Source organism: Neofelis nebulosa, chromosome 1 (genome assembly GCF_028018385.1).
Source record: "Neofelis nebulosa isolate mNeoNeb1 chromosome 1, mNeoNeb1.pri, whole genome shotgun sequence".
Taxonomy (NCBI): domain Eukaryota; kingdom Metazoa; phylum Chordata; class Mammalia; order Carnivora; family Felidae; genus Neofelis; species Neofelis nebulosa.
This window is the reverse complement of record NC_080782.1, coordinates 35,145,906-35,167,915: the sequence shown is the minus strand read 5'-3', so window position 1 is coordinate 35,167,915 and position 22,010 is coordinate 35,145,906. Positions and strand designations below refer to the sequence as shown.

The window sequence follows — 22,010 nt, the reverse complement described above, 5'->3', positions numbered from 1 at the left end:
TAACTGGGCCAGGGTTCTGAACCCATAGTATTCCCTCCATAGTGTTTCCTAGCTGTGTCTAATAGATAACTATTATTTTACAGGACAGTTTCTGTCCTCATGTAGGCAGTTTACCAGACCGCAAAACCACAGCTAATGATCAGCTGTTCTCTTAAGTGAATTCGTATATTGGCATTTACTTCTCAACAGATATTAGCTAAGATTTTGTGTCTAAAGTGTATTTGAGTTACCCAGAAGAAGCAAAGTATTCCTAGTCCATTATTCTGACTTTCTGGCTTTTAATTTCTTATTATTCTCTAACATTTCTTGTCTTTGTGGCATTTTCACTTTAGAAACAGAAAAGCAATGATTTATTGAAAATAAGCACAATGTTCTTGCTTGAAATTATAAAACCTAAGACAACTGCCTTAGTCCAGTCCATTACATGAATGATAAACATGAACAATAGTTAACAGGATATTTTTAGAGTAGCACCTGACTACACCATAAAAAAAAAAGACTGTCAAAAAAGGTCCATTCCACTGGCTACTCATCTGTGCTTTCTTGAAGTGTCCTATGTCTGCTGTTCAAATGATAGTGGTTCCAGGACTGAGGGTATTAGTAGTACCCAGGAACTTGTTAGATATGCAATTTCTTGGGCCCTAACCCAGACCAACTGAATCCGCAACTCCGGGTGTGGGATCTATCAATGTGTGTTTTAGCAAGATTCTGACACACACTAAGTTGGAGAACAATTACCTAGACAGTATGGTCTCAGGGCAAGGAGTCAGCAAGGAGACATCAAAAGACAATTCGCAGGGCGCCTGGGTGGCTCAGTCAGTTGGGCATTCCACTTCGACTCAGGTCATGATCTCGCGGTTTGTGAGTTCGAGCCCCGCGTCGGGCTCTGTGCTGACAGCTCAAAGCCTGGAGCCTGCTTCGGATTCTGTGTCTCCCTCTCTCTCTCTGGCCCTCCCCCACTTGTGCTCCATCTCTATCAAAAATAAATAAAGTGTAAAAAAAAAATTAAAAAAAAAAAGACAATTTGCTGCATGTATCTTGCCAGCTTTTCTGATCTCCTGCTCCCTCCACCCCAAAACCTATCAAGGGCTGATGTGGATTCCAAAAAGAAAATGGATATTTAGCTTTTGCTCTGTGCAATCCCATGTTGTCAACCACAAAGAGATCTCATGCAAAGGTAACTGTATTTTAGTGATCAAGACTGTGCCTATGGAGTCAATTTCCTTGGTTTCAAATACCGGCTCCAGCTGTTTCTCATCTCCTTCTTCTCTTAATTTCCTCCATTTATATTTACCTCATGAAGTCATTGGGATGATTAAGTGTTTGGCATATACTAAGTGATTCATAAATGATGCTTTTAGGTTACAAGATTTTTCTATCCTGGCCTATATTTTGGTGCAATGCCCAACAAGGTGGGTGAATAATTATGTGTGATATTAGGTTTTAGGAAAGGTGAGAAGAAAATACTGCATTCAGGGCCTGCCTTCCTATTTACCACGTCAACAGGATTAACGAAGCAATGTTTATACAACACGGAGTAGTTTTAAGATATCCCCATAAGGTCAGAATACATTTATAATGACAGCCTCTGCATTTACCATTTTAAAGCAATACACTTCTGGGCCTCCAGTTAACTACAGAGGATCCTATTGATTGTTGTTGGTGGTGAGGGTTTAATAGTTTTAATTCCTGCTGCTTCTCATTTAGATCTCTTATGACAAATTCTGTAAGAGCCATAGCACAGCTCAGAACATTATATCTGATAAACATTGAGCTTAGGTTCTCCCCTCCCCTGATGCAGCCAACAGTATTAACCTAATGAAAGCAAAGCTATTTTGTCCAACAGAATCAGGCTAAACTTTTAGGCTAGGCAACCGACTTCGGCCAGGTCATGATCTCAGTTTGTGGGTTCGAGCCCCATATCGGGCTCTGTGCTGACAGCTCAGGGCCTAGAGCCTGCTTCAGATTCTGTGTCTCCCCCTCTCTCGACCCCTCCCCTGCTCATGCTCTGTGTCTCTCTCTCAATAATAAACATTAAAAAAAATTTAATAAAAAATAAAACCCATGCTAAATTGAAGATGTTCATTAAGACGCACTTGATATTCTGGTGTAGACTTTTATCTATATTTAGGCCTCAGTACTGTTGGCTTATTCCAATTATCAAGTGGGTAGTCTATACCTTCAAAGACCCTTTCAATCTTGGTATCTTTAATTCCAAGTTGAATGTAGCAGAAACAGAAGCATTTACATTTCCACGAAAATATTCCTACTTTCAACAGTGTATGAGGATGGTAGCATTTTTAAACTAGTAAGACTGTAAGAACCTTCACTTTTTGTGCATATTCAAAAGACTTCTGGGTTTTACATGTATTATTAGAGTTCTGTTTAGTGTTCCTTTGAATCTCAGATTGTAGGTGTGGTATAATAAAAAATATGTATCCAGTCTTTGACCCTGGTTCTTGGCACAGAGCTCTTAAAACCCTTGGAATTTCCTGATGTCTTTTATCATAAGCTCCCTTTTGCTCATCCCTGAGTTTATGCTAATGAGGTGATCTTGGCAGTGGTCGCCAGAGGAACTAACCACATGATTAGAGGGCTAGAACTACCAGCCACACCCCAAGATACCCAGGATGGAAGGGCTGGACAGGGAATTCAGTAATCAAGGGCTAATGATTTAATCAATCACGTCTAGGTAATGAAATCTTAGTAAAGAAAAAGAAAAGATTAAGGGGTTAAGAGAGCTCCCAGGTTGGTGAACATATCCATGTGCAGGGAGGGTGGAGCACCAGGAGGGCCTGAAAGCTCTACCTACTCCACTCCCTCAACCCCCTTTGCCCTTTGCAACCATTTGGCTGTTCCTGGATTCCCCCCCCCCCACCTCCTTTTTTCTTTTTAAAGAGATTTTAGGTCATCTCTACACCAACGTGGGGCTCAAACTTACAACTCAGAGATCAAGAGTCGCACACATACTCTTAAATCAGCTGAGCCAGCCAGGAGCCCCTGGGTTGTATCCTTTATGATAAAACTGTACTCAGAAGTGTGGTGCTTTCCTCAGTACTGAGTTGTTCTAGTGTATTGAATCTGACAAGGGGGCGGAGACCCCTGATTTGTAGTTGGCAGGGCAGAAGTGCAGGTATCCTTGGTACCCCATTTTTGGCTACCGTCTGAAGCAAGGGCAGTCTTGTGCTACTACTACTGATCACTTGTGGAGTCTACGCTAACTCGGGCTGTTGTCAAAAGTGACTTGTTGGACACCCAGTTGGTGTTAGAGAATCCGAGCACTGCTGTGTGTTAGATTGGTGGAATAGGGGAGACAGAAGAGGCTCTCCTATCTATCATTCTGCCATGCACGTGGGATTCCTTTGCTGATCAGTGTCTGGCACTCTAAGGACCAGCTGCCACTGTAGACCTAAAAACGCCACTAGGAGTAAAATGAGAGGAAACAATATATTCAGTTCAGTTCTTAAATACACATCATGGGTTTTCATAGTTGTTTTATTATATGTAAAATGCTTTGCAAACTGCAAAGCCTAATCAACATATGGTTTACCACCAGTGGGTAGTTTTCCTCTCCTTCTGCAATCAAATTTACCGGCATTCAGGATACACTGATAAAGCCTATATACCTTTTGGGAAAAGTAAAAGGAACTGTATCTGATCCTCAAACCTGTTTTGAAAGGCCTTGCCAAATCTGAACGCTCAAATGTTAAATTTTTAGTATTTTGTTGTGCTTTTCAATACTTTGTTGTGCCTTTGTCCATGATCTCGACGTTGTGGTCAGAGCCTTTTTAAGATTATGTTTAAAAATAAACCTCGCTTCATATCTTGGCTTAAAGGGGACATCATGAGCTATTTTCAGCATTCAAAATTCATTAGATACTAACTAGTAACTTACATACCTGAAACCACTATCTGTCAGGAATTTTTTTTTTTTTTTTAAGTTATAACTAACTCAGGAACCTGGATATCTTAAGGCAAACTGAAAATTCCATGTAATATAATTTAATTCTATCATTTTCTGACTTTGAAGAAAGGAAACACCTATGTAAGCTTTGTGTAAGTGTCCAATTGCCGAACAGAACAGACTTGGAAATATTCATATACTTTTTTAACCTTAAAATAAAAACTCCCATCTCCTCTTCCTGTATTCTCTAAATCTGTGACCTCTCCACTTGTGGGAAGCCATTCCCTTTGAAACAGGTCATAAATGTGGTACCACTGAACCACTAGGATTACCAAAGGAGAAGCCGAACTGATCTTTTAAACTGAACACACTAGGTAAGAGGAGAAAGTGCATTAAAAGTAGGCTCTTCCTAAAAAATTCCATTGGCTGTTGTGCCCCACCGTGGAAGAACCACAAATGCCAACCTCTTCCTCCTCCCGTTCTTCTGAACTGATTTTTGGGGATTAGAGGTGCATACTGAGAACGGCATATCTTAATTCACGTATCAGTCATGTTAATACAAATGAGTGAAGATCTTGGACCACGAAACCACTTCTATACTAGTAAAGAGAAAAACGAGTCATGAACACATAATTTTAAACTTTACTTTAAAAATGTAAATATCTCCCAATATTTAACAGGTAAAGAAAATAGCATATTGGTTTATTTTATGTGGTTGTTATATTTTATTTTCCAAGTAATACTGATTAAAAATATTTACACACCTACTTTTAAGTCCACAGTTTAGCACTCTTATTTGTATGGCTTTAAAAGTTATAGCACAAGATCTTTACATTAAGGATCAGGGAAAAAGATTCATTCAAAACAAAGCCTGATATATTATATACATGTTTTTCTCTGTACTTTACTTTAAATACATTAATTTTTAAATGATGCTCCTTTTTTTCATCTGGTGGTAAAATATTAGTGCAACTTTTCATTAAAGAAAAAAAAAAAAAAGTTTACCACAGATATAAATGAATTTTCCCAATCGGAAATGGCCCTTCAGTTGCCATTAAATGCTATTTCTCACCCTACCTTAAGTTACCAAGAAAAAGAATTGCTAGTTGCCATTATAAGCAAAAACAAAGTACTACAGCATCACTTACATCGCTCCTTACAACACAAACTTTGAAAGAACCAGAGGTGTTTTATAGAAGTTTAGTTGGCTTTGAAAAGGCACATGGGTGTGTGTGGGTTTTTTTTGTTTTTTGTTTTTGTTTTACATTCTACAAATTTTGCCACCACCACTGTTTCCGTTGCAGAGATGACATTTGTGACTATCAGTATAGACAAGAAGTTTGTTCAAACTAAAGAAAGCCAGAAGCCAAAATTTAACTGCACAGTAACAATGTACTTTTCTTCATGCAGCCTTGTGTTTCCTATATATTCAATTTTCTAACATGCATTAGAATACACGAATTTGTATTCTAATGATTTTACTTTTGATTTTACAACATGGAAAAAATCTGAGAAAGGACGTGACCTGGGAAAGAGAGAGGGAGAACCCTTATCACAATGAAAATAGATACATTCGTACCCAACTATATAATAAGAATATAATCCATTTAAGTTTCCAGAAATAATACTTCTCAAAGCTTCCCATTACTTATGGGAAAGATCCCTCCTGTGTGGCATTAAGTGTGTGTGTGGGGGGGGGGGGGTGGGCGCTGGAATCAGTTTGTTTCAATAGAAACAGTTCACAACAGGAAAGACTTTAACTTTGGTCCACTTGTCTGTTAGCTTAAGGACAGTCACACTGCCCATGATCAGTTCAAAAACCCAACACATTAATTTAAAAATATATTCATTTGTTATTTCACTCTAAAACAGGCATAGGTGTTCTGTTTTCACTCCCTGCCCTTTCAGCTTGGGAATCCACTGTTGTTTTGGTCTCTAAACCCTCAGCATCTTCATGATCATCTCGGGCAGCTTCAGCAGCATCTGCTTGGGTGGTCTCGCTCTCCTCCTGGTTCATGATTTCAGGGGTCACTTGTTCCAAGTCAGCTTCTAGAAGTTCAGTTTGTACTTCCACTGGCATCTGATTTACCCGTTCAACGTGCAGCTCCTCCACATGTACTTCAGTACCTTCTTCAGTCTGAATCCGACCCACTTCTAGATAACTCACCTGAACCTGCTCTGGAAGCTCGCTTATATGTGAATCATGCACTTGGCTGTCCTGGAGCAGATCTGGATGGACCTGTTCCACAGTCACTTGTGCTGAATCCACTTGAACCTGAAGCAATGGTAACACATGCACTTTCCCAACTTGTTCTATAATAGTCATTGATGTCACAGGTTCAGTTTGCACACGTGTTTCTACTGAAAGAACTTCTTCGGTTACTAGACGCTCTGAAATATTGTGAGTATCACTGAGATGCCTCCTTAATTCATTTCCTTGCATAAACCACAAGTCACATAAAGTACAATGGTTGGGTTTATCACCAGTGTGTATTACCAAATGATCTTTGAACTGGTCCCAGCTGTTAAACACACTGTTACAGACCTGAAATAACCAAACATATGGTTTTAACACTACTAATATTCAAGCCGAAGAAAGCATGAATGCATTTATTCTCTGTTAAGGAAAAATTTGAAGATTTTTCTGAAAAATGTTATGAATATGACATTTATAATGTGATCTAAGAGAGTTCATAATTATGTTGTTTATTTGGTCTTTTAGCTGATGTAGCTAACAACTTAGATGCAATGTAGGAAACATAATACTGCCTTCATTGCTTAAATGTCATATAAATTCAAGGGATATAAAGTACTAATATTATAATTTCCTACAATATATCATTAGCATTTAGAACCATTACATTATTTGGGATACATATACACTAATCATGGAAAAAAAGCTGATCACAGCCGGTGAGCCTTCCATTGCTCCACTCCCTAATTCTATTGTTTGCTCAACGGTGAAGAATAGTTTCAGGTTACCTGTTATTTAGGACATAATTTTATTGACATTGATGTCATCTAGAGTTGAGTTGGAAAAAAGAAAAAAAGGCAACAACCCAAAAAACCCTATTCTAATCTCCCTTCTAAAATCAAAACGATGAAAAAATAAATAAATAAAATCAAAACGATGGATGATGTTCTTTACTCATTCTTTCCAAACTGCCAGCTCTATACTTTTACTCTAGACTCTGCTACCCTTCACTTTTAATGATTTCAAACACCCAACTGCTTTGCTAAGGACAGAATACACCCACACGTACCTGACATTCATAAAGCTTCTTTCTTCCCTTTTTTGCCCCCACTCCAGTTTGGCACGCAGTCAGGTGACATTTGAGGGTGCTATTTCTAGCAAATCTTTCATGACAATTTGGACATTCAAAAGGTTTTTCACCTATTCGAATAGAAAAAAAATTCTATTGGCAAATCAAGAAAAACAGAAAAAGCAAATAAATTTTTTTCTTTTTGGTTAATTCTAATAGCACTTTCTTGAGAGGAAGGTCTGAATTTGTAATTCAGATGTTTTCTATCACATCCAGAAGACTCTTCTAGAGGTGAAAATAATAAGTTTTCAGTGATTATTATAATTGAATCTGTACTCTGAGGAAGAAATAAAAATTGGATCTGAGTTCTATGTTTTAGCATTTCTTAAAAGTGCACATTTTCCCTTAGGTAAAAAATCAAGCTCAATCTCTATTTTGGGGAAATGCATCACTACCCATTCCACAAGTATTTTTTGAGCACTTACTATGTGCCAGACCATGTGCTAGGTGATGAAGATAAATTGCCCTTCTTTAAAAACTTCGTATCACAGGCCACAGTATCTTATGAACGTGAAATATATACAAATAAACACCTGCAATGTACTGTAGAAAACCTGTTTCAGAATAAAGGGCAATGGAAAATGTAAGGCAGCAGCACAAAAGGAGAGGGATTAATTCTGCCTGGAATGGAATAAGTGAAGGAAAGAAGGAAATGTATTCTAGGCAGAGACACAGAGGTACAGAACAACATGGGTGAGGAGTAAGAGGGAGAAGGTATCAATAATGATTCTCAGACCTCTAGCTTAGAATGCCAATCAGAATCAAGAACACAGAAATCCAAGTAGGTTTGGAATGCAGTGTATTGAGAAAGATTATAAATTTAGTTTTGTATCTGTTGATTTGAAGGTACTCAAGGTGGAAAAGTCTGGTAAATAGTTGAACAGACTCCTCTGAAGTCAAATAGAGGGTAGATTGATATACAGATCAGGAGTTACTTTAGGTAGTAATAAAAACCTTTGATGTGGTGAAAACTCTAAGTATGTTATGTGATAACAGAATCAAGGACAGAACTCAATGAAACACCAAGTTAAAACACCAGGTAAATGAAGCAGCAAAGAGAACAGAAACAGAACAGCCAGAAGCAAAGAACACTGCAGAAATTAAGAAATTTCAGGAAGATGAGGGCAGTAAACAAGTGCTAAACTGAACAGAGATGTCAGGTAGAATAACAACAGGGGATTGTACTAACTCTAGTAGGAATAGTGTAAGTAATATGGTGGGGTTAGAAGCCAGACTACAGTGGGATGAGAGGCAAGCCCATGAAAACAGTAAAGGGGATGGAGGGTTTTGAAAGATGACAGATATGTCATTTGCTGGGGTGAGGTGTGGGCAGAGTCTTGAGTATCGGGCTGAAGGCCCAAAATAGCAATCTGGCAAAGAAAGCTTTAAATCAGACACCAAAAAGGCCTAATTTAAGGTCTGATATGAATTTTTTCCAACAGTGCTCAGCAGGGAGTAGGGGTAATTGACTGCAATAATTCCAGGATTTTTTAGAGGCCTTTTTAGAACAAGTGGGTTCAAAAGCCAAGGGAATGTGCTTAGAGTACAAGAAAAAGTGATTCAAGTTGTATACAAGGAGGACAAGGTAAGATAGAGAAGTCAGAAATAGGGCAATAAGCTTGATGGAAAGAGATATGAAAGGACTGGCAGGCTAACAGGTAGACTCCAGCAGTCTGGAGTAAGGCAAGAAGAGAGAGGATTCAAGGGACAGCATGACGCTTGCAGAGAAACAGGCTCCAGTGATGAGATCCTAGTTGTGACCTTCATACTAGTCAAGTTACTTCGAGCTATAGTTTTTCCCTGACAAAAAAACCCTCTGTTTTTTGTATAATGTTCATGAGATGGGAAAATTAGAAAGACCTAATCACCTAGAATTAGTGCTGGTACAGAAATTCCTTATCATATCCCCCAATGTTGCAAGATACTGCTAAATACAATGGTTACGTTTTGTGGTTTCAGTAGTACATAATTTTTCACTATAAATAAAACCTACAAATATAAATTGGTATAGCTCCTTTAAATAGCAATTTCATAACAATGCCAAGATTTAAAATGTACATATTCTTTGACTTGGCAATTCTGCTCTTGAACATGTACACAAAGATATATGCAAAAGTATGCTTACTGAGGCATAGCCTGTAACAGTAAAAGACTAGTAACAACCTAAATGTGTATCAATATAAATAAATTATGGTATACCCATACACTGAAACACCATGCAGCCACAGTGGGAAAAAAAAAAAAAAAAAAAAAAAAAAAAGTAGATTCCTGAATTTTCATGTATTAAAAGACTTCAGGGGCACCTGGGTGGTTCAGTTGGTTAGATCAGGTCATAATCTCACGGTTTGTGGGTTCAAGGCCCATGTCAGACTCTGTACTGGGTGTGGAGCCTGTTTGGGATTCTCTCTCCTCTCTCTGCCCCTCTCCCACTCTGTCCCTCTCTCTCTCTCAAAAATGTTAAAAAAAAAAAAAAAATTAAATAGTGTAAAATGGCACCACACTGTACTACATGCCTCTATTTTTTTCCCAAAAAACCCTCTGTGTGCATGCCTGTGTATGGTTACTCAAAAATGCAAAGAATAGATATGGAAGGATAAGTAAGAAAATGATGGCAGTAACTGCTTTTGGAGAGATCTACTGAAGTAGAAAAGAGATTCATTTTTCATTGTCATTTCAGCTTTTATGTCATTTGAGCTTTTGCATTTTAAAAACTTAGGAAGTCCGATGAAGTCTAGAAATAGCAACAGATTAATTATACTTTAGATGTGTGGACCGTAGCCTGCAAAGTGCTTTTCCCTGTAAAGTAAGTTATTGCCCTTATTTACACAAACAAGGAAAGAGGCCCAGAGATCCATTTAAGTTCATCATACTGTCAAATGTTGGAATTGGAGCTGCAATCCAATCTGATTTTCAGACCCACCCAGGGCCCCTGAGTGGCTCAGTCAGTTAAGCGTCTGACTTTGGGTCAGGTCAGGATTTCCAGACCCACATTATTTCTATAATTCCACATTACCTCTCTGGCAAACGAGGTACAATCATTTAAAGACATGATTAAAGGTCACCTTTAGGTTCTCTTTCATATGAGGTGTCCCACTGGTAAATCTGTCAAAAGTTCTGGTATCTCCTCCCACCGCTAAAGTGCTTACCCTTCTGTATTTTTCTAAATTAATAATAAACCTCCAACTATGTAGCCACTCAAACCAAAGAGCTAGGATTTACCCCCATATCTCAATGGTCACCAAATCCTGTTGACTCTGCCTCCTTAATGTTCTTCACATTTCCAACCCTCTTCCACTATCACTGCCTTTACTCAGCCTCTCCTTCTTGCTTAGATTGCTCCAACAGCTTCTTAATTAGACCTTGTAGGTTTCATCTCGCTCCACTCTATCTTGCCAGTCATGACTCTAAAAACAGAAATGTGATCCTGGCTTAAACTTCTTTAAAATTACACAGTTTTCCAAAATAAAATCTGAATTCATTTACAGCACTTATGAAAAATAACTATATGATCTTGGCTTTATCTCCCATCACTTTCTCATCTCTTGCCCTTGAACCACTGGTAGATTGTCCATGATGCCTAAGTGCATGCCATGTGGGCAGCCCTTCCTAACAGCTACACATGCTGGCATTCCTCAACTTGGACCCAATCCCCCAGCCTCAACCTACCAGCAGCATTCCAAACAAGTTGCTTACGCTCTTTCCTCTATGCCTGTGCATGCTTCATTCCTGTGCATGCTTCATTTCTTTTGCCTGGAATGCCCATCTCCTGGAAAACTCCTTTTCCTTTGGGTGTCATTATAGGGTGAATACTCCAGGAAACCATCCTGGTCTCTTCCATCATAAACAAACAGTACAGGCAGGCATTCCCATAAGACTGTGTGCTTACCTCTATTAGCACTTAGCCCGTCACATGTGACTGTGCCTGCTTGTCTTTCCCAACATAACTGTGAGCTCCTTGAAGGCAGAGACTCTAAAAATTCCTTATCTGCACGACCTAGCAGGTTGGCATTACCATTACTATTTTCCAAATGGAAACAAAATAATTCAGAGGACAAGTAACAGCCAAAATTTTGCAATTCAAGTCATAGATTATAGCGCATGCTTTAAGAACACTGAAGAAATCAAACCACTAAACTAATAAAAGTATGCAAAATGTGAAACTGAGGGGGATTTATATATATTTTGAGGGTAGGAACACAGGAATGGGATTGTTCCTTATCTTTACACTTAGTTTGTTATAAGCAAAAAACGATCCATCCTTCATTAACATAAGCACAATTTAAAGCTGTTTACTTATGCTCCTCTTGAATTCAAGTCACTGATCACATCTGCAACTATCTTGTTACTAATTACTAATACAGTTAATTGAGGTTAAATGCCAACAAAAGTTCAGTTTGCTTTATGTGTTAAACTGTTCTTCAAATTGACATCTAGTTCTATAATTTGTAACAACGTAATTATCTCACATAATTTTAAAGATAAAGACATACAACATAATATACTTTAGCTCTATATTCTGTGTTTAATCCAAAATACAACGTATAGGACTTGAAAGACACATTTTAACTTCCAAAATAGTCTGTTGCCTGTTTTCAACAGGCAAGTTATCAGGTTATGTTTTAGGTAAAAGAGACAGTTGCTTCTACTTTTACAATGCTAGAAAATAATATGAAAGTGACTGATTATCTGTTGGGACACAGGAAACCCTTATTAAAACACACTAGTTACCAATTAACATTTATTTACTAGTTTAATGGTATAGCGATCGTTTTTGCAAAACTACATTAAAATAGATGAATATTTGTTTTAAGGACTAAAAACTATTACTATAGGCAGTTTCTAAATATACAATATACCTCTATGTTTGAAAATCAGAAAGCATTTTCCCAAAAGGTTTCATAAACACCTATTAGTTACCCAAACCAGTACCCTAAAGCTTTTTAAATCTATACTAGATGAAATTAAAGTAGGAGATTCTCTTGCTATTCATGTAACCACTAAGTATTGATCCTAGGCATTTATTCAGTCCCCGAGTATGGATACTAAACATTTAAGTGAGGGATGCCACATTTATCTGAATCTATCCGCTTCCTCAATTTCAAGTAGTATACAGCAAGCAACTCAGGACAGCAAGGAAATCTATGAAAAAATTGCTTCAAAATTCTCCAAACTCCAGCAAAGAGAAAGATTTCGAATAGTATGGAACACCTGTGTTGTCTTCACTGTATTAAACAATCTAGACAGCATTAGCCACCACAGAGAACTTGGGAACGTGTGTCCAGAGTCTGACACTTGGCACATCTTATCCACTGCTCTCCCCACACCCGAGATTCAAAGCATTGGCAGAAGCTCCTGTGTGTGGCACAGGAGACTTAGCAAAGAGGCTTGAGAGGCAGAAGGACAGGGTGTCTGACAGGACAAAAACAGGCACAGGAGATGGATGCAGAGCTATAAGGACCAGAGGCCGAGTGGGACACTCCCTGGAATCACTCCTGCGTGCCTGAGATGGCTCCCACGAGGAGGGCAGTAAAAGACTTTACGTTTCTCATCCCCTTTGCTGTCCATCAGTGCCAACACTGTGTGCCCTCGGAGAGGGGTGGGAAGATGAACATATGCTGACCACTTCACCACCAGGTCATAACAGGTGACCAAGTGTACACAAATGAATAAACATGCCAGGGATTTTTGTAAACATATTGATCTATGTAACATATAAATGAGATAGGAAATGTAAAAAAAGGAACAGTGAAGTTTCCCTGTAATTAGGATTTCATAATTTATCATCCTTGGTAAGTAATCACAAGCTGTGTTATATGTATTTCTTTTAAAAATATAAAAATTGGCCCTGTAAAACAAATAATCCAGTGAAGAAATGGGCAGAAGACATGAAGAGACACTTTCCAAAGAAGACATCCAGATGGCCAACAGGCACATGAAAAGATGCTCAATGTCACTCCTCATCAGGGAAATACAAATCAAAACCACACTCAGATACCACCTCACACCAGTCAGAGTGGCTAAAATGAACAAATCAGGAGACTATAGATGCTGGCGAGGATGTGGAGAAACAGGAACCCTCTTGCACTGTTGGTGGGAATGCAAACTGGTGCAGCCGCTCTGGAAAACAGTGTGGAGGTTCCTCAAAAAATTAAAAATAGATCTACCCTATGACCCAGCAATAGCACTGCTAGGAATTTACCCAAGGGATACAGGAGTGCTGATGCATAGGGGCACCAATACCCCAGTGTTTATAGCAGCACTTTCAACAATAGCCAAATTATGGAAAGAGCCTAAATGCCCATCAACTGACGAATGGATAAGGAAGATGTGGTTTATATATACAATGGAATACTACTTGGCAATGCGAAAGAATGAAATCTGGCCATTTGCAGCAACGTGGATGGAACTGGAGGGTATTATGCTAAGTGCAGTCAGTCTGCTGAGTGCAGATATTGTATGTTTTCACTCATATGTGGATCCTGAGAAACTGAACAGAAGACCATGGGGGAAAGGAAGAGGGGAAAAATAGTTACAAACAGAGAGGGAGGGAGGCAAACCGTAAGAGACTCTTAAATACAGAGAACAGGGTTGATGGGGGGTGGGGAAGAGGGGAAAGTGGGTGATGGGCATCGAGGTGGGCACCTTTTGGGATGAGCACTGGGTGTTATATGTAAGCCAATTTGACAATAAACTGTATTTAAAAAATAAAAAAATAAAACTGGACCAGGAAAAAAAAAAAAAAATATATATATATATATATATATATAAAAATTGGCAAGGTGCAAGAGTGACAACTACTTTCAAAGTTGATACTGATTTTGCTTTTAAAGTATCAATATTTCAACAAACTAATACCAAAAGAACAATGTGAACTCAACCTGCATATTAGAAAAAACAGGAGATGGTTTCTGTGGTAATAAAAAAAAAAAAAAAAAAAAAAAAAAAAGGATTTAGACATTGAGACCTGAAGTGAATGTGGAAAAATATACTTTTAACATAAAGTATTTGCTAATTACCTGTATGTTTTCGAAGATGCTCTTTAAAATGTCCAAAATGGTCAAACTGTTTTTCACAGTATTGACATATGTGAATTTTTTTCCCAGTTCTTTGCTTCTTACTGACTCCACCTTCTTCGAGGTGGTAACAGTTGAGGTGCTGTTTCCATGCGCTCTCCCGAAGATACCTTTTATTGCATATTTCACACTTGAAACTCTCAGTGGAGTGTGATTTCATGTGTTCCTTAAAATGGTAAAACAATTTAAATGAACGGTTACATTTCTCACAATGGAACAAGTCCTTCACATGTGACAGCTGAAGTTCCACAATTTCAATACCTTCTACCTGTTTGCTTGTGGGGTCAGACGCACAACCATCTTCTTCCTTAATCTGCCCTTTCCTATCGCCTTGACGGTACTTGCTGGTAATATCTGCCAACAGTGCCAGGGCGGAATCATCAGAAGAACCTGTGCTCTGAATGTACTTTATGGACTGCTTGGCAGAAGCCACTTCCTCCAACGTCTCGATGCCTTCATCTTCCACTTCGATTGTGCCTTCGGCAATCTCCACCTCAATCTCGACAGGTTCTGACTCTGCAGATGGCAATGACTCAGTGATAACATTTGAAGTTTCTGCAATCTTTCTTTTTTTTGCCTCGCTTTTTCCTGTGGTATTTTCCTCTAGTGGAGCTGAGTTTTCTTTGTTCCTGAAATACATAATGTATGGATTTAAAAATCCATAAGGTCAATCAAATTCCTAGCAGACTTTTGGGAAGAACTGGTAAGCTCAAAGTAAAATTTATATGGAAAGGCAAAACACCAGCTTGGACGACTTATACTGCCTGATTTCAAGACTTACTGTAGAGCTGCAGTGAGTTAAGATGCGACACTGGTGAAAGGACAGACAAAACGTGAAGATTTGTGGGACAGAATGAAGTCCATCAATAGACCTACACTTATTCAGTTAACTGATTTTTGAAAAAAAGGCTCCAAGGTAATTTAATGGAGGAAAGAATGTTTTAACAGTGGTACTGGAACAACAGGTCTTTAAATGGAGAAAATAAATCTCAACCATCACTTTCAAATCATACCCCCCAAAATTAATTAAAATGGATCACAGACTTTAATGGAAGAACTAAAACAATTAAACTTCTAGAAAAAATAGGAGAAAATCTTTGTAACATTGGGTTACTAAAAGATTTCTTAGAGGCGCCTGGGTGGCTCAGTCGGTTGAGCGTCCGACTTCGGCTCAGGTCATGATCTCGCGGTCCATGAGTTCGAGCCCCGCATCGGGCTCTGGGCTGACAGCTCAGAGGCTGGAGCCTGTTTCGGATTCTGTGTCTCCCTCTCTCTCTGACCCTCCCCTGCTCACGCTCTGTCTCTCTCTGTCTCAAAAATAAATAAATGTTTAAAAAAAAAACATTAAAAAAAAAAAAGATTTCTTAAATAGCACACAAAAACAGAAAGCTTAATAGCAAAAATTAACAAAAGAGATTTCATCAAAATTAAAAACTTCTGCCCTTTGAAATAGTTAACAAAAAGGCAAGCCACAAACCAAACAAATGGCAAACCACAGACCAGAACATGGGCACACGTGTATCTGCCAAAGGTCTTACATAGACAGTATAAAAAGAACTGCCACAATCCAATAAACACAAAGAAGATAACTATTAGGTGACAATTATCCATGAGTCTCATGTTTCTGCACATCTTCTGAACTGACAGCTTTTGTTCTGGACTCTCTTCAAAGATGTCTGCAGTAGAGCCAGCAATCTGGAAAGACAGAGTATGGCTCCCTCTAGAGCAGAGGGCAGCTGTGCTTACTGTCCATATAATAATATCCCCCTTTGGGCAACGTCAGTCAGGTTTGCTTGCAGCCCATTATCTAAGATTGGGCTTCCTAAGCTGGAGTTTCTTCAGCTGTGATGTAATCCAACCACATGCAGAGCTTTCACCTGGGCCACTCTATGTCACCCCTGTGAGGGAGAAGGAAAAACTGGCACAAATACAAAACTCATGCTGCTTGCTGTGCAAAAAAGAAAATCTTTCTAACCTAAAAGTCTCATATCCTCTATCAGTATCTATGAAAACTGTGCAGGATAAACTGTTGGCTTGCAAATAGGGTAAAATCTCAGATCTGTCACAGTTCTTGCCAGGTTTTGGCAACAAGGACAAAATGCTGAAAAAGAGCAGGTTTACCAGAAGACAAAGAATCAGGCCTCACAGAGCAATTAATGGGATTTGAGGAAGTCCATTGGAGCTGGCAATAAACATGTTGACCAAACTGCATGATCAAGTGGGCAATGCGTCGTCTTCCATTTAGTTACTGACTGCTTTGAGTTAAACTGTGTCCCTCAAAAAGATATACTGAAGTCCGGACCCCTCATACCTGTGAATGTAACCTTATTTGGGAATCAGTCTTTGTAGATGTAATCAAGGATGAGGTCTACAACTCCGTCCTTGTAAGTAGAGGTTCATTTGGGCACACACACGAGAAAGCCATACAAAGAGACAGAAGACAGCAACGTGAATGAAGATGTGGGCAAAGACTGCAGTCATACTGCCACAAGCCAAGAACACCTGGGGCTCACAGAAGCTAGAACAGGCAAGGAAGGATCTTCCCCTACAGGCTTTTGAAGGAACATGGCCCTGCCAATACCATGGTTTAAAATTTCTAGCCTCCAGAACTGTGAGACAGTAAATTTCTGTTATACCCAGTTTGTGGTACTTTGTTAGGGCAGCCTCAGAAAACTAAAACATCTGTTAATGAGGAAAAACTAGGAGGGTGGTTGCAGGATGAATACTAGAGAGTAAGTTCAAGGACAGCTGCTCGAATGGTTCCTGGTTGTTGCAAACTCTCCCAGTGTTGGGAGAGGACCTCTCTGCCAACCTAGTGGTCTGTCATAAGTGCAATCCACCAAAACAACTAAGATCCACAGGTGGGAACAGGGGTGGAGACAGAAGGTTCCACCCCTTTACAGACAAGTTATCTAAACCAAGGGTGACAAGAGGGAAATTTGCAACTGCTACTAACAAAAACAAGTTGAGTCATTAGAACTTTGGCTGGTCCACATGAGAAATGAAGGGCAACACGATGCTTGCCAAGGAAGAATGGCAACACCTGGGCAGGGCTCACTCTCCTGCAGTGTCACATCTACCTTAGATTCATTTGGAGAGGACCCTAAAAGGTCTCGGGTTTTTTCCTGCAGTGTGTCCTGGCTGCCATAAAGGTGCCATGGTGCTCTTGGGGAGATTTCTCGGAGACAAACTCCCGTGATAAAGCACTGTCTAGTAAGTCTTCTTGCCAACTGGATTTTACAATGCTCATGAAGATGAGTCACTGGGGAATAAGAATCCAAAATAATATAAATTCCTGTGGTCAAGCCTCCTGAAAATCCCAACTTTTATGTTAAACCAGGTAAAAACATAAGAGATGTTTTATAACAACAGGGCAGCCAATGTCTAGGATTAATGTATACTTTTTTTTTTTTAAGAAACAGAGTGCGAGTTGGGGAGGGAAAGAATCCTAAGCAGGCTCCATGCTCAGCACAGAGCCTGATGTGAGGCTTGGCCCCATGACCTGAGCTGAAATCAAGAGTCCAACACTCAACCGACTGAGCCAGCCAGGCACCCTGAATGTACACACTTTAAAGCTCACTGGCATGGAGTTACTTTCTCCCTCCTATCTCTTTCTCTTCTACCTCCCCTCGCCTGATGCCTTGACTTCACCAGCTTGGAGGAAGATAATGAGGGGTGGAGCCAAGGTCTCCCTGTTTCCAAGGGTATAGTGAAGACCCCCATATATCTATCCAAGTATGCTGAGGGAAACTCAGGAATGGAAGAGACTCAAACTTTCATGGCTCCATTAGATTCAGGTGTCCAACTAACCATCCTATCACAGGGAAAGGAGGCACTTACATTCAAGGTTTAGGGGTTTAGGCAAAGTTCACAACAGGAAAGGGAGGCTGTCTTAACCCTGTGGGTAGAGCCGATTCTACATACTGGTGTTGCCTTGACATCTGAATGTATAGCAGGAATTGGTATGGTATTTACATTGCTCTATTCTGTAAGTACCAGAGATAGACTGTCCCAAACGGAAAAGAGCCACAGGTAGAGAGGAGCTATTGGAAGAAGCTCCCCTGACAGATGCCACCAACAGCTGGTCAAGGTTTAGCACAAGCGTCTCTATCTTGTGATGCCTGAAGTTTACACTATACGGATGTCCTGTTGACTTATAAGCTATGAGTCTGTCTCAAAGGCCCTGATTTCAGTGTTAGCACACCTCCATCAGTAGGTGTTGCTGATAAACCCCCAACAAAATTCAGAGGCCTATTCACCGAGTGAAGTTTCTTGGGACTAAGTGAGTAGATTCACAACACCCAATCCCTCCAGCAGTTAAAGAAAAACGGTTCCTTCACCTCCTTCCTCTCCCTACTAAAAATGATGATCAGCATCTTATTGTACTTTTCTGGGTTACTGGAGACAGCATGTACCTCACTCGGGCATCCTACTTCTTTGTATCAGCTCATCTGCAAATCAGCATCTTTTAAAGTGGGGCTCTAATCAAAAGGCTGCACTGGAAGTTGTCCATCAAGCTGTGGTACATTCTCTACTTCGGAGGTCCTATAACTCTTAATGACCCCTCTGAACTACAAGTCTGACACTGATGCTTTTGCAGAGTAGAGCTTCTGACCAAGGGAGGCAGGCTCCACCCACAAGGTAGACCTTGTAGTTTTGTACTGGTCAATTCCCTGACATATCTGCACGGCACACTCCCTTTGAAAAGAAAGGATTAGTGTGCTGTTGGGCTCTTGTTGAAACTGATGCCTGATTCAGTGAGGCTTTGAGGCTCTCTAGCCTGATACTGCCATTTGGGAGCACGTCAACTAGGACTTTAACGAATAGCAAGGTAAAACAAGCCCACTAAGTCTCATTTCTCAAAATAAGTCTCATTTCTCAAAGTAAGATACTCAAGAAAGCAATTGACCTCTTCGCTCTACATGGAAAAAAGAAAAAAAAAAGGTTGCTTGCTCCCTCACTCTGATGCCCAAAGAAAGCCACTAGATCAATGGGGTTTTTGATTCACAAATGGTTTGGCTAAACTCACGACTGATGGTATTCCCTGGGCTGCTGCAAATGCTCAGCTTTAGCACCAACTACACAAAACCAAAAGTGGATGTGGTTGCTGTGCTCAGAGGGCAGAACTCAAAAGCTTTCTTCATAGCTCTAGACAACATTCTCCACAATGAACCATGTTATACTGTATTGACTCCTGGGCTGCTGCCAGTGGCCTAGCTGTTTGGAAGAGACAGAAATCGTGGCAGATTAAAGACCTCTATCTTCAGGACCACAACTGTGGAAACAAATAGTAGCTGCTGATCAAAACTATCTGGATCACTGATTCATGCCCATGGGAAGGGCCCGTTCTCTACCAACCAGATACCAACCAGAAGGAAGAGGCTGATCAAGGCTGCACTGCCTAGACTTCCATCATGGACTCCTAGGATCCAATATTATTCTGAACATGGTGACATATCCACCATCACAGATTAAGCATAAAGTAGCCTATGTTTCTAATGTGGAAGTTGCCACTGGATGCCAGACTTGTGACACCCACCGAAAGCTGGCCTGTTTGTCTCACCGTGAAGGAGGCCACTGGACCTCTGACCCCATTTTAGAGCCATCAGTACTGCCTCACCAGTGTTGACACTTTTTAAGGTCACAGTGCTGCGGTTCCAGACTGATCTGTTGGTTCTGGCCACACCACTGTGGCCCCTGAGACTAATCTGTGTCTTGTTTAGCTTTCTAGATCATTTGCAGTCTGATAATTTTGTGCCAAAACCTACTCAATAATTGGCTAACAGTCAAGGTATTGAGGAACACTTTAAGCTGCCCACCATCCACAGACACTTGTAATACAGACAGCATTGCAAAGCCTCCTCAAACACTGACTCAGGAAGATTTCTAACTCTACTTCCCTCCCATCCTTTGTCCAAAAATCTGAGTAAGGCACTTTGTGATGACCAGACTCAGCTGTCCCCAGAAAGGGATTATCTCTTCTCATCTGCTTCCTGGGTAATGATCAAGACAAAAATGGGTGGAAAGTTATAGAAGCCTAATTGGACATTTGAATTCTGCCCTGACCATTCTTAGACACAATCCTTACCTTTCCCACCACAATGGCAACCCTGGTCGGTATCTCTTCCAGGTGACAGCCCAGTCAAAAGTGGGCTTAGGAGATTCAAACTTAATTCTAGTTCAGCCATCTGGAGTCTCTTTTTGAACTGACATCATCTTACATCCTAAAATAATGACCACTTGGCTGAATATACTGGTTGCCAAGTACACTTAAGACTGCCCCTGTGAGCCAAAGTGGAAGACACAATGGGTCTAGACGGTTTATGAAAATGACCTTGTGTCCCTGACCTTTCTGGATGAAAGGTCTGGGTAAGAGGAATGGATGACTGGAAAAGAATGAGGTTATAGCTACCAGAATGTAACACAATGATTCTGTGGAGGTGAAGAGAGAGCAACAATCCTGGCACCTGAGGAGACTTGTCCTTCTCTTATCCTTCCAAACTGCCCCCACAGCCTTCCTTGGGTAGGAAAATGCTCTGATGCAGGTCTCCCCATCTGTTGCAAGCCAACGTTTAAACTGACTGCTAGATCTGCCCTCCCCTGCCAGATGACTCGGACCATGATTTGACAATCATCTCCCTTAACTTTACCAAGAAGTCTTCTGCAAACAGCAGAGGATGGCCAAGTTCCTGCATGTTCCATGCAAAAACAAGTATTTGCCCCACTACCATTCCCAAAGCTGAGGCTCAGTTTGTGAGATGGATAATTAATTACCACTCAGGTAATTAATTCAGGTGTTGACCACCTTTAGACCCTTCTAAAAACCTTTAGACCAGATTCAATCAGGGAAAGGGTAAAGCCACATTTGAGGCCTGTGCCCCTGACTGATGAAGGTCCTACTGGGCACAAACAACTATAAACACCACTTTCTTTCCAACCTACCTATAATCCCTTAGGACCATACTTCTCATGTGCAACCCAGGTACTAACTTCTTTCCCTCTCTAAAGTATGATGACCTGCACTTCAGGAGTGGGTAGAAGAGATCATCCTGTTTAAACAAAACACCACCAGTAGATCAGTTTAGTTCTCAGATGACTGCAGAGATCTCCCCAAAACGAGGCAACTTTTGGTTATTTGGGGGAGCTTCCTGGAGGAATAACTGACTTGTTATTTATGTGTGCTCCATGCATAGTTTTCCCAACAATGCGAATCATCTAAATAAAAACGTGGCACAAAATCTATGCCTGACGTAAGCCTATGTAATCAAGGACACCACTTGGGCCCTGGAAGGCATTCATGTCAGCTTCAAATCACTGGCCAGGGTTATTATGGATAGACTTGCCCTAGACCTCCTCCCTGTGGGCCAATGAGGGACTGTGCAAGTGCTAAAAGATCTTGCTATACTTGGATTAATGCTTAGGGCTAAGTGAAAAAGGTCACTTTTCACTTAGGGCTAAAGAATAAAGCTACCTGGCTTTCTAGGAATTTGTTCAGCTGGCTGAGTCTAGGACCTTAGGAAAATGGGTAGATGGGTAAGCTCAGTGGTGCAGGGTGGCCACATCCTGCCGCTTCAAGTTCTGTTTATAGTTGCCTTCATTAAATCCAGTGTGAAAAAAATTCAATGGATTAGGACCCAGTCCCTATTGGTCAGATTAATCAGAGTGGCCACAGAGTAGTGTACTCATGGAACAATTTACCAGAAGCTAAAA

The 22,010-nt window shown here is 40.3% G+C and overlaps 1 protein-coding gene across 11 annotated transcripts in view; it reads right to left on the bottom strand.

Annotated features, from left to right (window-relative positions):
- Positions 1–4,528: 4,528 nt before the first annotated feature.
- ZNF131 (zinc finger protein 131) overlaps positions 4,529–22,010 on the bottom strand; it is a 30,333-nt gene continuing 12,851 nt past the window's right edge. For 8 of the 11 annotated variants that reach the window (XM_058718934.1, XM_058718943.1, XM_058718968.1 and 5 more), the window contains 3 exons: positions 14,244–14,929; positions 7,168–7,298; positions 4,529–6,449 (listed from right to left, as the gene is read on the bottom strand). In XM_058718934.1, the coding sequence (XP_058574917.1) occupies positions 5,763–6,449; positions 7,168–7,298; positions 14,244–14,929 (1,504 nt within the window). In that variant the 3' untranslated portion in view covers positions 4,529–5,762. Of the gene's footprint in view, positions 6,450–7,167; positions 7,299–14,243; positions 14,930–22,010 lie in introns of those variants that run through there. The other 3 variants (XM_058718983.1, XM_058719000.1, XM_058718991.1) reach the window with 3 other exon arrangements.